This window comes from Dermatophagoides pteronyssinus, unplaced genomic scaffold (genome assembly GCF_027571235.1).
Source record: "Dermatophagoides pteronyssinus isolate colony J.1.1.1.1 unplaced genomic scaffold, Derpt_VIB-CSIC_2022.12 sq0025, whole genome shotgun sequence".
NCBI lineage: Eukaryota > Metazoa > Arthropoda > Arachnida > Sarcoptiformes > Pyroglyphidae > Dermatophagoides > Dermatophagoides pteronyssinus.
Window position 1 is genome coordinate 372,095 of NW_027461549.1, and position 17,796 is coordinate 389,890.

The following is a 17,796-nucleotide window of genomic DNA, read 5'->3' on the forward strand; positions in this document are numbered from 1 at the left end:
TCAATCCAGAAAAAAAACTCTTTCAATTCTTCTTAATCCTTTCATTCACTTTCTCTCATCTTAATCATCATCATTTGCACTCTCAAAATTCATCAAACATTTTTTGTTCATGTCGATGTACAACGAAAACCACCACCACCACCATTATTATCATCAAAAGTAGCATCATCATTCGAATGGTATCGTATCGTTCTTTTCAATTCAAACAAATTTTGTTTTTCAGACGACCACATTTTCCTTTGCTAAATGATGATGATCATCATCATTTCATACACACACATCCCCAATAACAACAACATAGTTGTTTGTCGTCGACAAAAAAAAAGACATCCCACACACCACCACCATAACTTGATGATCAAACTAAAAATGTGATTTTTGCCCTCTCTCTTTCGGTGTGTGTGTGTGCTTTTTCTCTGTGTGTATATGGTGTAAATTTGAGCAATTTTCTCTGTATGAGTGTGTGATGTGTATATGTTGAGTATTTTTTCAATTCAATTCAATTTGAGTTTCAAAGTTGAATTTTTTTTTTTGTGTGTCCAGTGTTTTGATTGAATTTTGAAACCAAGAAAAAAGATATTTCCTGAAAACCAATTCTGTGATTCTTCAGGGATGTTTTGAATGTGTTTGAATGCGGGGGAAAGGATTAATATCGATAATTTTTGTTTAACCGAATTCAATAATAATCAATAATCCACTCAATTCGGTCGAAATAGTTTATCCGAATGAAAAGGTTTTTGTGATTTTGTTCTGCTCTGCTCACTTTTGTTGTAAAAAAGAAAAGGTAATTTTAAAAAAGTTAGAATTGAAAATCATTTTTCAACGTGGTTTTTCGTTTATCTCTCTTTTGTCGATATATTACCCTTGTATAACAAAAACATGTACACATCGTACGGACACACAAACACACACACATTCTACATTTACCCGACTTTTGATTGAATTCCGGTTATTTTATTACGGAAATTAATCTTTTTTTTTTGCTTGCTTGCTTTTTAATGAAAAACCTTTAATAATTTTCTCTTTTTTTTCCCCTAGTTCCAGGAAATAATCAGAATTAAGGAATCCAGAATTTTAATGATATTGAAACGAACACAACGTCGAACGAATCATCGAACGGACAGAGAGAAAAGATCAATTTTTTGTGTTTGTGTTTAGTGTGTGTGTGAACGGTGTTCTTGGTAAAGCAGAATATCGATATTTCTTCTGGAAAATATCGATTATGATCGATATTTTTAATCAAATACAATCGTACGGATACAATTATGGAATCAACAAAAACAGCATCCGTAATAGTATCTTCGAACAACAAATCAACGATTAAATCATCAACAACAACTAATCAACAACAAAAACATCTTAATGATTCAACAATAACAACATTATTAAGTGATAAAATTCGTTCAACAATGAATGGACATATCCATCATACAAATCATTCGAATCATCATCATCATCATGGTACCGTTGTTGTTACCGGTCAAACATCATCATCATCATCATCAACGAATTTGGCATATACAACCAATACCAATACAACCAATAACACTATGAATCGATTAAATTTTCATCATCAAAATTTATCAACAACATCACAACAACAACAATCATCAACAACAACAACATCACAACAACAACAACAATCATCACCATATATGAATCATGAAGCATTTGCTGCACAAGTTCGTACAATAATGAAAGCAGCTGGATTAATTTCGGATAAGGTAAAATTTTCGATTGGTTTTTGGTTTTTGTATTGGTAAATTAATGATTTTTGTTCTGTATTTTCTTCTTCAGCTAACATCACATAAAATGACATTAATGGCTGAATTGTTTGCATCGGAAGATGAAGATGGCGATGAAGTTGATATCGATGATGATGATGATGAGGAAGAAGAAGATGAAGATGAAGAAATTTATGATGACGATGATGATGATGATTATGTTGTTGAACCTATTGATATTGAAGATGAAGAAGATGATGATGTTGATGAAGAATTAGAAGATGGTGAAATGATTGAGAATAATCATCAACATCATGATGATGATCTAATTGATGAACAGATTATTATTATGAATAATAATGATGATGGTAATCAATCGAAACAACAAAAATCGCAATGGAAAAAAGGCCAGCAATTTCATCAAACATCTCAACAGCGACAACAGTGTATAGATAATAAATCAGCGACAACAACAACAACAAATTGTCAAATTAGTGATGATCATAATCATTTAGTGATCGATAATAATACGGCAAACGATGCTGATGATGAAGATGAAGAAGAAAATTCTGAAGTATGTACTATTTTAACCCTCAATGTTTTTTTTCGAATTAAAATAATTTTTGTCTATTTTGACCTAATGTTTAAAAAAAATTTCAAAATTTTATACCAAAAATATGAGAGAAAAAAGAAACAAAAGTTTGAAATTGAGAGAAACGGAAAAGAAATTTCCGGTCAGTTCCGGGCTGATTGCCTGGATTGATTGATATATTTTCCTCTAAATAATTTTTTTGTTTTGTTTAGTTTAGTTTTGTTTCATTTTCATTTTCAAATACACAAAAGTGTACATTTACAGTTGAAATCTAGTTTTTTTTTCAATTTCAGTCAGGTGTGTGTTTGTGTTTTATTTGATCGACTTTTGTTGTTGTTCCAGTTGTTTCAAAAAACAAAATTACAAGACAAACAAAGTCTTGTTTGTCTTGTATCAGCACCACCATTCATGATGATAATAGATGTGGTCAAAGTAATTTTTTTTTTTTTTTTTTGTTTCGATAGATTCGATTCATCACACCATCACTATCGATATGAGGAGAGAAAAAAGTGTTTGTTTGTGATCGATATATCGATTGTTTTTTTTTGTTTTCCCGTGCATCCTCTCTTTGCATCATCGAAAGTTATTCCATTTCGATGATGATTGTTTCAGCTGTTTGTTTGGAACAAATTTTCCAATTTGTTGTTGTTGGGACAATCAAATTTGTTGTTGTTGTTGTTGTTGTCCGTGAGACATGAATTTTCTAAATATTAGATAACTACAATAATGAACTCTTATGTTTGAAGGATTTTTTTTTTGATTGAAAATTTTTTTTCATTATTGAAACAGGTGTTTGTGTGTTTGGTCTGTGTTTATGTGGATGTGGATGAGAACAGAGCACTTTTCGCTGAATTGAATCAAGGAAGCAAAAATATTGAAATTTTTTTTTGTTTTGTTTGAAAAATGAGTTTAGATACTGATCAATGAATGGATGGATCATCATCATTATTGGTCATCTAATGATGATGATGATGATTGTCGAATTGAATAAAAATTGAATGATTGTTGTTGTTGTTGGGCTAAGAAATTAATTAAATTAAAATTTTTTTTGTTGTTGTTGAGAATGACAGGAAAAAAAAGATGTTTTTTTAAACAAAATTTTTGTCAATCAAAAAAAAGGTCGAATGTAATGATGCTGCATCTTGAAAGATTCTTTCTTTCTTTTCTCTTTTTGTTCGATCGGTCGATCGAAATTGCAGCATCATCATTGAAGCAACAAGTGTCGCACACTTGATGCAATTAATCAAACAAAAAGAAGAAAATGTGGATGATGATAAATTGCATCAAAACCAAAAAAATCTGCTTTGATTTCGATTATTCCATTTTCGTTCTTTTTGGTGATAAAATTCAAAAAAAAGAGATATGATGATGATGATGATGATGAAATTTGACGATCATTGAATGGTGAGCACGACGACGATGAAAATCCATGGAAGAGAAAATACGAAAGTTGTTGTGGTGGTGGTGGTGGTCGTCATCATCGTCTTCGTCGTGTTTATACATTGTTTGCTTTCGTCGTTGATGTGTAGGATTTTTTCTTTCTCTCTCTTCATTTTTTCCTGATGATAATAATTTTCTTTTAACTTCGGTATTATGATGATTATCCGCTAGTGGATCTTCGAGTTTTTTCTTTTTTTTCGTTTGGTTGGTTGTTTGTTTTCGAGTTATTCGCATCATCATTTTTTTTTTTGTTTCGTTTGTTGAGTTTCTTTTTTTTCTTCTGTTTTTTTTTAAATTCTTTTTGTTTTAAAAAAAACTTTTTTTTTAAGTTTTTTTCCTGAAACATCATCATCACCATCGTTGGTGATGTTGATACTTTTTGTGTATGAATTTTCGAAAAAAAATCAGAGCTCAAATTTGATGATGTTTGTGTCATATGTATTGTGATTAAAATTTGATTTTTTTTTCTCTGTGATTGATATGGTAACGATTTTGTTTTTTGCTTTGATTGATTGATTGTCATCTTTGTTTTGTTTTGTTTTTTTGTTTGTTTTGAAATCAGGTGGAATCTTTTACATTGGATGAGGAAGATATTTCAACAACGGATCGTATCGTCAAACAACAACAACAACAAATTGATAAAAATGAAACAATAATGTCTTCGACTATTGCTGCCAATACTGTTTCGGATAAAACACAACCACCACCACCACCAATAGATTTGGTATCAATGATGATGACACGTTCTATACGTAAAAATAAAGATGGTAAGTATTTTGTGATACTGTGGATTTTGGGTTGTAATTTCCGATTTTCATTCTCGGTGGCCCCAAAAATAGAAATTTGTGATGATAATGGTAAGAATAAATCATCATCTTCGTGTCGAAGGAAAAATGTTCAAAATTTTTCCGGTAAGTTTTTTCTTTTTTGTTTGAGAGAATGTTTACAGAAATTTTTTTAAAAATCTTTTTCCTTTTTGAAAATAGATTCACAACTTTATCATGAATTACAATTTACTTCATCGGATATACATTGTGCATTTGATGAAGTTGGTGCCACTATTGCCAAAATGCGAATTAGTGATAATCAACAACAACAACAGAATTTGCCTTCATCAAATACAGATGTCGATACAACAACAACAAAATATTTAGATATTCATCATGATGATGATTTTATTGTCGATGAAACTTCGTTAAAGTCGAAAAAATGTCATACCACCACCGATGATGATAATAATGCAACAATAATTGAAAAAACATTAGTGAATGATGGTGATGTGATTAATAAACAACAACAATCTTCATCATCGGCATCATCATCGTCATCAGCGTTATCAATATCATCATCATCATCATCGTCTTCGTCGTCATCGTCATCAGCGGCAACTGTAGCCGGATTATTATCATTAAATGATGATTCTAATCGTGCTGATGTTGATAAATTATTTCAATATGCTGCCGGTTTTGGTTGTTATGAAATGGTAGAATATTTGTTAAAAAATCCACGTATTGATGTGAATAAATGTGGTGCAAAAGAAATGACACCATTAATGGAAGCTGCAAGTAATGGTCATTTGGATGTTGTTTGTCTTTTATTGGATCATGATGCTGATATTAATCAAAAGTCTTCCCAAGGTTGTACAGCATTGATAACTGCTGCCGAGAATGGTCATTTAGTTGTTGTTGAACATTTGGTTGAAAAAGGTGCCGAAATTGAAGCTCAAAATGAAAGTGGTCATACAGCATTAATGGAAGCAGCAAGTGCTGGTCATACGGATGTTGTTCGATATTTAGTATCACAAGGTGCAAGTATTAATGTTCATTCAAATGAATATAAAGAAACGGCACTTACATTGGCTGCATATAAAGGTCATACAGAAATGGTAAAATATTTTATCGATATTGGTTCAAATGATATGATACATCGTAATGAAGAAATGCATACAGCATTAATGGAAGCATCAATGGATGGTCATGTTGAAGTAGCCCGATTATTATTAGATTCTGGTGCACAGGTTAATATGCCACCGGATAGTTTTGAATCACCATTAACATTAGCTGCTTGTGGTGGTCATGTTGAATTGGCATTATTATTATTGGAACGTGGTGCAAATATTGAAGAAGTTAATGATGAAGGTTATACAGCATTAATGGAAGCATCACGTGAAGGACATGAAGAAATGGTTGCATTATTAATATCGCATGGTGCCAAAATTGATGCCACAACTGAAGATTCAAAAGAAACTGCATTGTTAATGGCTTGTGGTGCTGGTTCAACTGAAGTTGTTAATTTATTGATAAAAGCTGGTGCAGATTTAGAGATTGGTGCGAATACACCATTAATCGAATCAGCACAAGAAGGACATTATGAAATTGTTAAAATACTTATTGATTCGGGTGCTGAAATCAATGCTTTCAATAGTTCAGGTGAAACAGCATTAGCATTAGCAACTGAAAATGGTTATTTTGATATAGTAAAATTATTGATTGAATCGGGTGCCGAAATTGATTTGATTGTGAATGGTGGTCGAACACCATTGATGAAAGCAGCACAAAATAATCGTATAGAAATATTAACATATTTAATACAACAAAAAGCACAGGTTAACCGATCGACAATGACAAATGATGCAACATCATTATCATTAGCATGTTCAAATGGTCATACGGATATTGTTGAAATTTTATTACAATCCGGTGCTGATCTTTATCATCGTCTGAAAGATAATTCAACAATGTTAATGGAAGCTGCTAAACAAGGTCATGTTAATGTTGTTGAATTATTATTACAATATAGTCATCATTATCGTCAAAATAATTCATGTCAATATTCTGGTGGTAATGGTGGTCAACAACAACTACAACAGAATCTGGGATCAACAATAACCAAAACGAAAAAGAATTTGGCAAATTCTTCATCGGCAAGAATTTTACCACCTTGTGCAAAAATGCAGAAAAAAATGACACAACAACAACAACAACAATCATCGTCAACAGCAACGGCAAATAAATTGATGCCAACACCAACAACAAGTGATTATCAAAAATCTAATTCAACATCGAATAAACGAATTACAATGACTAAAATTAATGATAATGATAATAAAGTGATCTATCAAACACAACCACCACCGCCACCATTATCATCGATGATGATGATTGAATCATCATTGGCTTCGAAAAAGATTCGTATACCCGAATCAACATTAACACCACAATCACAAACATTATCTTCCGGTGTTGTGACAAAAAGTGGTAAAAAGATTTCATTGGAAACAAAATCTTCGAGAAGTCTTTCCGATCCAAGTCATTCGATGATGATGATGATGAATCCAACTTTACAATCACCTGATCAATTGGTTGATATTGATGATCAACAACAACAGCAATCCGATCATCATTTGAATAATCGTCTGTTGTTGTATAATGAAATGGTTGGTTCATTGTTTTACAGTGTATTTCATTTGTTGTTGAAACCATCAATGTTGATTACAACGAATAATGTATCCGAATTGTTGAAACAACAGCGAAAATTCAGTTCAGATGATGATCGTTTATTCAATGAAGTGATTACCAATGTGAATGATCTGCTCAATAAAGATGAAATTGATTTATGGCGTGGATGGCTTGAAGTTCGTCTTAAATTTTTGGATATTTTTCGACGATGTACAGCCATATATAAACAGATCAATATGGATGAACAAACTTTGAATCAGCAACAAGATGGTGATGGGACAAATAACGAAGAATCATCTTCACACGATAATAATGATAATGATGATGGTGATAATCATCAGATACAGCCACCAATAATTGTACCGGGTTTTGTTTTGCAAACATTTTTACGACATAAACGTATCATTGAATCATTTTTTGGAATTGTTAATCCAGAATTATTTGATAAATTGCAAGAATTATTACAGGCAAAATGGGATGGTTATGTACCGACAAATTTAGCGACAACAACCGAAACAACGGCTACAGGTGAAACATTTTGCTTGCCAACAACATCTTCATCGGCAACTTGTATGGCTACTAAAAATTTGAATGATGAAGATGATGATAATGGTGAAGATATGGCTGGGGATGATGGACAATCAACAAAAGAGAATCGATCAGCTTCATTAACTGAACAGGATTGTCTATATTTTGGTACTGGTAATTCATCATCGATAACGACTAACATTGTTGATCAACAACAACAACAACAAGGAGATATGTTGAAAACATCATTGCAGAATATATCAGCAACCGATGTTGATCATTTTCATCCACCTGAAGAATTGGAAAAAATTTATACAGAACAGATTATTTTCGCTATACAAGATAATGATATCAAACCTATTGGATATTTGGATAATTCATTGTTTCAGGTATTTTGCAAATTATCACGGGCATTTTTATCACCAAACAAACCTGAATCGATGATACAATTGATGGAATTGGTTGAACAAAAACCAACATTAAAACAGGTGATGCAACCATTATTTGATTTAATCTTTCGTCGTATACAAAGTGTACGTTCTCGTACAATTAATGAATTAACCGAATCATTAAAAGATGAAATTGAATTACATTTCTGGTATTTTGGTTCACGTTTATTATCAACGGCTGATATGAAACAATTTAATGAAATGATGGCTCTTGTTTCAAATACAGCCACCATTAATAATAATAATGATGATAATAATGTTGTTTCGCCAATAGAAACGGTGAAAAATGATTCAATTGAAGGTGATAATCGACGTAAAATATGGCGATGTTCATTATCACCTGAACAGGTAGAAATGGAATTGAAAAATCAATTGCTTGCTGCATTATCATTCGCCAAATTTACGACGGATAGATATGCAAAAGATTTGTTACGTGAAAATCTTAGATATCCACGAATAGCGTTGCTTCAACAGCCACAAACAACAATGGCTTCAATGGATGATACTTTTGAAATTGATCTTGTTTTTTACATTTCAAGCGATGGTGTTATAATGCCTACATATGGAACAATGATGAATAATCAATTCAATGAAGAACAAAGATCACCGTCACCAACATCATCGACAATGATGATGATCAATGAATCGATGACGGTTGATAATATAAAAAATGCGATTACCTCTAATGATGATGTTTCTGCTGCTGCTGCTGTAATTCCATCGACAAATTTTATAATGGAACCAAATGGAACAAATGTAGTTGGTTCAGATGTTATCGTCAATAATGATCATCAATCAACACCAACATGGTCGGCAAATACATTATTACCGAATGCATTGATTGAATTTATTAATGCAATACCACCATCATCGATTGGTGATCAAAATAAAATACAATTATTACGTGAACGTCTTCGTGAACTAGGTAATTGTAGTACAGAATTATTTCAACGACAACAACGATTAGAACATCAACAACAATATAATCAGGATACGATTGTTGAGCAAACACAAGCGACCAATGATGATGATAATGATCCAAGTAAGTTTTTGTTGTTTTTTATTTTTCGATTTTCGCTTTTTTGTTTTGTTTGTTTTGAAAAATTTCGAACAAACACACACCGGATTCGATATTCGATTCTATTTCGATCGTTTCGGATCACTTTGGGTTAGATTAGCTGTTATACATACAAAGCATGTTTTATAAAATTTGAATTTTTTTTTGTTTTTGTTGTTTTGTTGAATTTCTATTTTTCGTTAATTTTTTTTTAGATTCACCGAAATTATTTCGAGAATTAATGGCTGCCCAATTACGATATCAACAACAGCAACAACAACAACAACAAGATCCAAATCAACCAATGAAAATATTGCCACTTTTTTCAATGGCCAATACGGTCAATACAACGAGTAATACTACCACTATTACCAATGTTGATTCGAATCATTTTCAATTGCCAACAACAACAACAATAGCGACAACAATTTCATCATCACCATTATTTCATTTTGCTGCTACTATAAGTCAACAAACATTATCAACAACAACAATGATTAATAATAATTCGTCGATTACATCACCGTCATTAATGATGAATGATAATATATGTCCAATGGCTACTACATCAATACAAAACAATCCAAATGAATCGAATGATATGTTGAATTATAAAACATATCTTTTACCGGTAAATAATCAATTGGATCAATCAACAAATTCAGCATTTGTTCCGGTTATAGCTCAACAACAACATTCGAATCAAACAACAGCTACAACGGTTATAATACCAACAAATACAACATCAACAGCAACTATTGCACGTACCGGTTTATTTATGGATAATACAAATGTTGATCAAGTTATGATGATTGAACAATCTCAGCAACAACAACAACAACAGATTCAAAAACAATCATCATCATCATCATCACCTTTTCTATTTAAGTCACCGAATTCAAAATCGGTAACAACAGCAATGGCAACAACAACAACAATACCACGAACAGCAAAAATACAAAAACATGATCTTTATTCATCGACATCATCAATGATGAATGATAATGATGAAATGGTTGCAAAATATCAAAAACCAACATCATCATCTTTAACGATAAAAAAGATTGCACCAAATTGTCAACAACAACAACAAACATTGAATCAACAACAACAATCGGCGACAACAACAACAACAGTTGGACAACAACAACAACAATCAACAACAAAATTTAAATCACCATATTCTGATCTAAATCAACAAAATGATTCAAATCATGATACAGCATTAACATTAGCATGTTCAGCTGGTCATGAAGAAACAGTAAAATTATTATTAATGCAAGGTGCCGATATTGAACATCGTGAAAAAAAAGGTTATACACCATTAATGTTAGCAGCAACAAATGGTCATTCAAAAATTGTTGATATTTTAATTGCAAATAATGCCGATATTGAAGCACATACTGATCGTACAAAAGATACGGCATTATCATTAGCTTGTTCGGGTGGCCGTTATGAAGTTGTTGAAAAATTATTAGCACGTGGTGCAAATAAAGAACATCGAAATGTATCGGATTATACACCATTAAGTTTAGCTGCATCCGGTGGTTATGTATCGATAATAAATTTATTATTAAGTTATGGTGCTGAAATTAATTCACGTACTGGTTCGAAATTGGGTATTTCGCCATTAATGTTGGCAGCAATGAATGGTCATACTGAAACAGCAAAAATTCTATTAGATCGTGGTAGTGATATTAATGCTTATATTGAAACAAATAAAAATACAGCATTAACATTGGCCTGTTTTCAAGGTAGAACTGAAGTTGTATCATTATTATTAGAACGTAATGCAAATATTGAACATCGTGCAAAAACTGGTTTAACACCATTAATGGAAGCATCATCCGGTGGTTATGTTGATGTTGGAAAAGTTCTGTTGAATAAAGGTGCTGAAGTTAATGCATCACCTGTACCGGCATCACGTGATACAGCATTAACAATTGCATCGGATAAAGGACATACAACATTTGTTGAATTATTAATCAAACGTGGTGCAAATGTTGATGCAAAAAATAAAAAAGGTTATTCACCATTATGGTTATCATGTAATGGTGGTCATTATGATTGTGTACAATTATTAATCAATGCAAAATGTGATGTTGATTCACAAGATAATCGTAAAATATCCTGTTTAATGGCTGCATTTCGTAAAGGACATATAAAAATTGTTAAATTAATGGTTAGACATGTAACACAATTTCCATCGGATCAGGAAATCAATCGTTATCTATCGATTTGTCAGGATGAAGAATTACAGAAAAAAGTTTGTATTTGTGCCGGTATTATACGTTTTGCAAAAGATCGACAAGCAGCTGAAGCATTTAAAAATGCAGCAAATTTATTGGAAGAAATTGATCAGGAAAGATCCCGAGAAGAGAATCGAAAAGCAGCAGCAGCAAGAAGACGTGAACGTCGTAAACAAAAGAAAAAAGAAAAAGCGGGTAAAAATTCACAAACATCGAATAATCAAAAAGATGATGATGATGATGAAGAGGATAATATTGATGGTACATCAAAATCAATAAATGAAGATAAAGAAGGTAGTGAAGAACCTTTAAAATCATCGGAATTAATTGATGATTTTAATATAGATGATGATGATGATGTGGTTGTTGTTGAAGATAATTCAACAACGACCACTAATGGTAAATCAATATCTACTACTGATAATGTTTCCGAAAATAAATTGAAACGAAATAATCAATCAACAATAATGGTCGATTCTTGTTCTTCATTATCATTGAAAAAAGGAAAAGAAAATATTGAAACAAATCATCATTCTAATCATCATCATCATCATCAAGAATATATGAAAAAAATGAAAAAGAAAAAACAGAATAAATCTAGACAAATTGATGAACAACATGATCGACAATTAGAGAATCTAATTAATCAACAACAACAAGAAAAAGGTGGTACAATAATGGCTGATAATACGATCATTTTGAATGATAAAATTCATCAACAAAATATGGATAATAAAGCTGAATTGATGAATAATAAAAAAATGTTGAATAAAACGAATAATCGAACATCGATTGTTGATGCTGCTGGTGGTAATAATCATTCACAAATATCATCAACAACGTCGACAACAACAACAACAACAAAATTGATTCCTTCAATGATGATAAAAAATCATCGAAAACAAACATTAATTTATAATGATGAATCATCATCAACATTTAATAATAATAGAAAAAATATTCATCAAGAACTTACCCAAAATAATCAACATCAACATCAAACGACAAGGTAACGTTATTTATGGATTTATTTTTTTTCTTTTATCACATGTCATTCTTTTTTTTTATTTTTCTGTTAAAATAGTCTAAATACCGGATCGAATTATCATCAAGACAATAACGGTGATTTGGGTAGAATTGTTGAAGTACAACGACCGATAACGACTACTGCGGCAGCGGCTGTAACATTGACAACAAATTCATCAAATTATCATCGTCAAAATCAATCATTCTTACAACCGCAACAAGTAAATAATTCTCGAAATAATAATAGTAGTAGTAGTGGTGGTGCTTTTGTCGGTAATAGTAAAACGTTTAATAAACAACAACATCATCATCATCAACAGCAACAACAACAACAACGTTTCGAATCAACAAATTCGAATTCGAATCATACGACATTGTCGAATAATAATAATAATAATTTATTATCAAATCATAATAAATCTGCAGCGAGCATATCGTCAACAACAACAACAACAACAAACGAAATGAAACGTGAAGACGGTTGGAAAGAAGTTGTTGAACGAAGAAAATCGAAAAAAGTATTAGTTCCGGCAAATGCAATTAGCCGTGTTATTGGACGTGCTGGTTGTAATATTAATACTATTCGTGAAATATCCGGTGCACATATTGAAGTAGAAAAACAAAAAGGACAAGGTGATCGTATGGTAATAATACGTGGATCGACTGATGTAACACGAATTGCTTCACAATTGATTACGGTATTATCGAAAGAAGCGGATAAAGATTTATCTGAAATTATTCGTGAATTAGGTCTATCAAAACCGACAAATGATTCGACAACAACAGCAACAACGGCGAATACATCGACAACCAATACGGTTATATCTCAACAAGAGTCATCGATATCAACAACAATGTCATCATCATCTCCTGGTTCGATAATATCATCCGATTCGATACAAAATTCTACATCTGTTTCGAATAATCAAACACAACGTCAAGCATCGAAGTCGGTTGGTCGAACACCGGCCAATACAACGACTGGACCGAATTTTCATACAAATAAAACAACATTGTCGAAAAATTCCGAATCACAAAAACAATCATCAGGTACATCGAATACTGTTTCCTATACGATGGCTGTAAATTCGAAAACTCGATCAATCAATTCATCATCATCGTCGTCATCGACATCATCATCATCCGGTTCAACAATGTTGGCAACAACTTCGAATATTTCAAAATCAATTAATGGAAATGGTAACAACAGTAATACAACAACAATCAACAATGGTGTAAAAATTATAAGCGCCGTTTATAAACCATCGAATAAATCACAAATATTTCGTAATAGCAACAATAACCATTTGGTCTATAATAATAATAATAATCATCATATTACGATCAAAACGGAGACAAATCATTCGATGAATGAAACAAAATCACATTATTCTCATACACCGATGATGACAGCCGTTACAACATCAACGACAACAATATCATCAACAAAAATGAATGAAAAATTAAATTTTGCTTCAGTCGCAGCCGGTAATATTTCGTCGAATGTTGGCGATTCATATCAACATCAACATCATAATATGACGCTATCACCTTCAAATAATTCAAGCCAATCATCATTATCATCAACAAAATCGACAACTATGGCATCTTCAACATCATCATCATCATCCATATCGAAACAACAACCAACACCGCCACAATTACAATCAACAACAACAACAACAGATTCAATGATGATGATGAATATGATGAATGATGATAAACATCAACAATCAAATTTTGCATTCAATTCGAGTAGCAATAATAATAATAATCGACAATTTGTATCACCAAATTCTTCATCATCAACATCATCACCGGCTTCTGTTTCATTTTCACCATCAGCTGCTGCACAACCAGGTTCATCATTATCTATACAAACATGTGTTGCTAATAATAATAATATCAATCATCAACAACAACAACCTGTTCAACAACCACCTCTTAATTCACAATTTCATCATAATCATCAACAACAACAACAGCAGCAACCGACACCAATTGGACATGTTAGATCAGCACCATGTACACCACCGATTGCAAATTATTGTTCACCTGGTACTATTGGTTCGAAATTTATTTCGACTGGAAATTCAAATCTACAATTACAGCAAACATTTTCGGATGTTCTTTATAATAGTGGTGATTCTCAACAACAACAACAACATTTGCAAACAAATAACAAATTAAATAATAATAATGTTGATTCATTTTTATTGAATTCTAATGTTGTTTCATCAACAACATCTGAATTTGGTAATCTATTTCCACAACAACAACAACTTAACAACAATAGTAATAATAATGGTAATCCTATGCATTCAAATGCATATCTTTTATCAAATATGATGATTAATTCAAATCCAAATGTTAATGAATCACATCATCATGGATTGATTGGTCATCAACAACAACAACAACAACAACCATCGATGAATTCACCAATCAATCGTCAATCTGTTAATGCTAATTTTATTGATCATCGACCAATTACACCGAATATCTATGAACAACATTCTTCCAAATCAACATCATCCAATCGATCATCACAATTGAATCCGAATGCACCGGATTTTACTTCACGTTCAAATTCATTTTCAACCAATACATTATCACAGCCAAATTCAATGATTTCATTGAATCTAAATCAGATGAATCCATTAAGTCAATCAGCACAAACTGTATCGAATTTTGGCAACAATAATATGGCTGCTCCAAATCATTTGCAAGCTGGTGTTGGTCGACCTAATTTTATGGCTACTGTTGGCGGTGGTGTTAGTGCACCAAACATTTCGAACGATGTACGTCAAATGATTGTTAATTATTCGATGAATATTTTCCAGAATCAAATACCGAAACGTCATCAAGAAGCAGCAGCACGTCTTGCACATTCTTTTGCACATAATGAAGTACTATTGAATAATAATGTTGGACCACCACATCTTTCTCATCCGGTACCACCACCACCACCACCTCCTTTACAGCCACAATTTGGTCCACCAGTTGCTGATAGATTAAATATGATTCAACAATTTATGCTACAGCAACAACAACAACAAGGTCAACTTCGTGCAGCAGCTACAATGCTTGGTGTAACGAATAATATCGATTCTTATCCAACTGGATTACCACAACAACAACAAACATCAACATTGCCAATGATGCAACATTATCGAATGCAACAACATTCATTGATCAATAATAATAATCATGGTAATTTTTCAAATTATGATCTTTATGGAACAACAACAACATCATCATCATCATCAACGAATTCATCTTCGAATCAACAACAAAAAAATGATGTAGTGAATAATTTATCATCTGTTTCAGCTCCTATTATTGATAATAATGTTGATAATGGTATTCAACAACAGAAAATAAAACCACCTGCACCTATTGGAACTGAACGTGCACAGCGAAAAAATCCAAATCAACAACACTCTACGGCGGCTACATCGTTAGCAACGAATCCATTGTTTGGTGAACATAATTCAACGATTGGTACTGGTTCAGGATGGTTAGATAATTGTGAAGATCTTACAGCTGATCCAACTGCTTCATCTGTTGCTACCGGCAGTGGTTTACCTCCATTTGGTACGACAGATTTTGCTGATATTTTTCCAACACAATCAACATCGAATGATTTTGGCTTGTTGAATACTTTTGGTACATCAGCATCAAGTGGTGTTCGAAATAATCTTACAACGGTCAATCCATCTGGAACCCGTATAGGTGATGATTCATCATTTGATCCATACAATACGGTATGTGAAATAGTTTTCTTGTATACTTGTTATCATTGATTATTTTAATTGTTTTCAGGTTGCTAATGATTTCAAAATGTTAAACATATTGAATAATCATAATTTGGGCACTGGTACGGGTAATACTAATGATGCCGAATATTGGTCATCATCAAATAATAATAATAATGATTCCAGTAATAAATTATCGATTAGCACTGCTGGTACATTGGATACATCGAATTTGGTAAGTAGATTTGATTATTTATCTTAATTTTTTTTCTTTATTAATTTTTATTTGTTCAATAGCAATGGAATAATTGGAATAATAACAATTGATAAATCAGCCGCAGCAATTGAAACATATGCTATAATTTTCGTAACAACAACAACTACAGACTCTCATTCTTTTCATCTTTACCGTTTATTATCATTATCATCATCATTAATTTTGGTCCAAATACGCTGAACTAAGGATATGGATTAAATTTCAAACAACATCAGCAGCAGCAAAAAACATCAATTATCATTAAATTTCAACTCTTAAAATCTGTGTGTGTGTGTGATAACGATAATTTTTTTTTGTTTGTTTGTCATTAATTAGATCACAATTTTACACACACACACACACCAATCATTAATACCATTCGATTCGATTCATTCACCATCATTCTTTATTTGTCTATTTTTTTTCACTCAAAACAAATCGGAAAAAAACTTAGTGATACAACAAAAACAAAACACATCCACAATACGCCGCACACACAAACAACCAGAATGCGCTATACAAAACGCCTCGATTATTTCTTTCATTTTCTTCACTACTAATATTGATTTACACATTATTTTTTCAAATTTGAATTTTTGTTTATTTTTTCCTTTGTCATTTACAATTTTTTTTTGTTTTGCTTACAAATTTTTATCCGGAAGAGAAAATTTGTATGTGAAAACAAAAAATCCAACAAATGAAAAGGTATTTATCAAACAACAAATGTAAACCAGAAGTGAGAAACTTTTTTTTTCCAGAAAAAAAACCAACTGAAAAATTTATGTAAACGCTTCCACTATTATTATTATTATTATTATATTGATAGAACCCAACAACAAACAACCGTTAATTATAGTCGAATTCTGAAGACAAAATTTTTGAAATCGTTGATTGAATTTGGGTAAAAAATTTTATATTCAATGTTTTTGTGTAATCCTCTTTCATGTGCATCATTTTTTTTCTTGCTTGTCATTTCTTTATAAACAAAATATATCGATATATATGTGTGTGTGGTCGTTTTCTCTTAAAATTCTTCCTTTTTTTTCACTTTCGTTTCCGTTGTTGATAATATTGCGAAATATATAATAATAATAATACCATATATAATTATGATGATCATGGCCAATATTCTATTTAAACTATAAAATTGCTGATAATGAATTTTGAAAAGAGCGCTTTGCATAATTATCGAAAAATGTGAATACAGAGAATCGATTTTTTTTTTTTTTTTTTTGTAGAACCTGTGCTGCCATCTATTG

The 17,796-nt window shown here is 31.7% G+C and overlaps 1 protein-coding gene across 3 annotated transcripts; it reads left to right on the forward strand.

Moving 5' to 3' along the window:
- The first annotated feature begins 41 nt into the window (after positions 1-41).
- Positions 42-17,650, forward strand: mask (multiple ankyrin repeats single KH domain). Of its 3 annotated transcripts, none has more exons than XM_075823267.1 (10): positions 42-179; positions 1,039-1,724; positions 1,798-2,298; positions 4,319-4,523; positions 4,596-4,667; positions 4,743-9,233; positions 9,464-12,506; positions 12,582-16,290; positions 16,349-16,516; positions 16,579-17,650. In XM_075823267.1, exons 2-10 carry the CDS (start codon positions 1,266-1,268, stop codon positions 16,606-16,608), a joined length of 12,678 nt encoding a protein of 4,225 aa, XP_075679382.1. In that variant the 5' UTR covers positions 42-179; positions 1,039-1,265; the 3' UTR covers positions 16,609-17,650. The 3 variants fall into 3 exon arrangements, with proteins under 3 accessions (XP_075679382.1, XP_075679383.1, XP_075679384.1); XM_075823268.1 differs by lacking the exon at positions 42-179 and adding an exon at positions 625-784; XM_075823269.1 differs by lacking the exons at positions 42-179; positions 1,039-1,724; positions 1,798-2,298 and adding an exon at positions 4,221-4,239.
- The last annotated feature ends 146 nt before the right edge of the window (positions 17,651-17,796 follow it).

What these genes read in the sequence shown, in the direction of transcription:
- mask (XM_075823267.1), top strand. Translation starts at nt 1,266, where the DNA reads ATGGAATCAACAAAAACAGCATCCGTAATAGTATCTTCGAACAACAAA. An exon ending in CATTTGATCCATACAATACG is followed by an intron (nt 16,291 to 16,348) that starts GTATGTGAAATA and finishes AATTGTTTTCAG; the next exon opens with GTTGCTAATGATTTCAAAAT. An exon ending in CATTGGATACATCGAATTTG is followed by an intron (nt 16,517 to 16,578) that starts GTAAGTAGATTT and finishes TTTGTTCAATAG; the next exon opens with CAATGGAATAATTGGAATAA.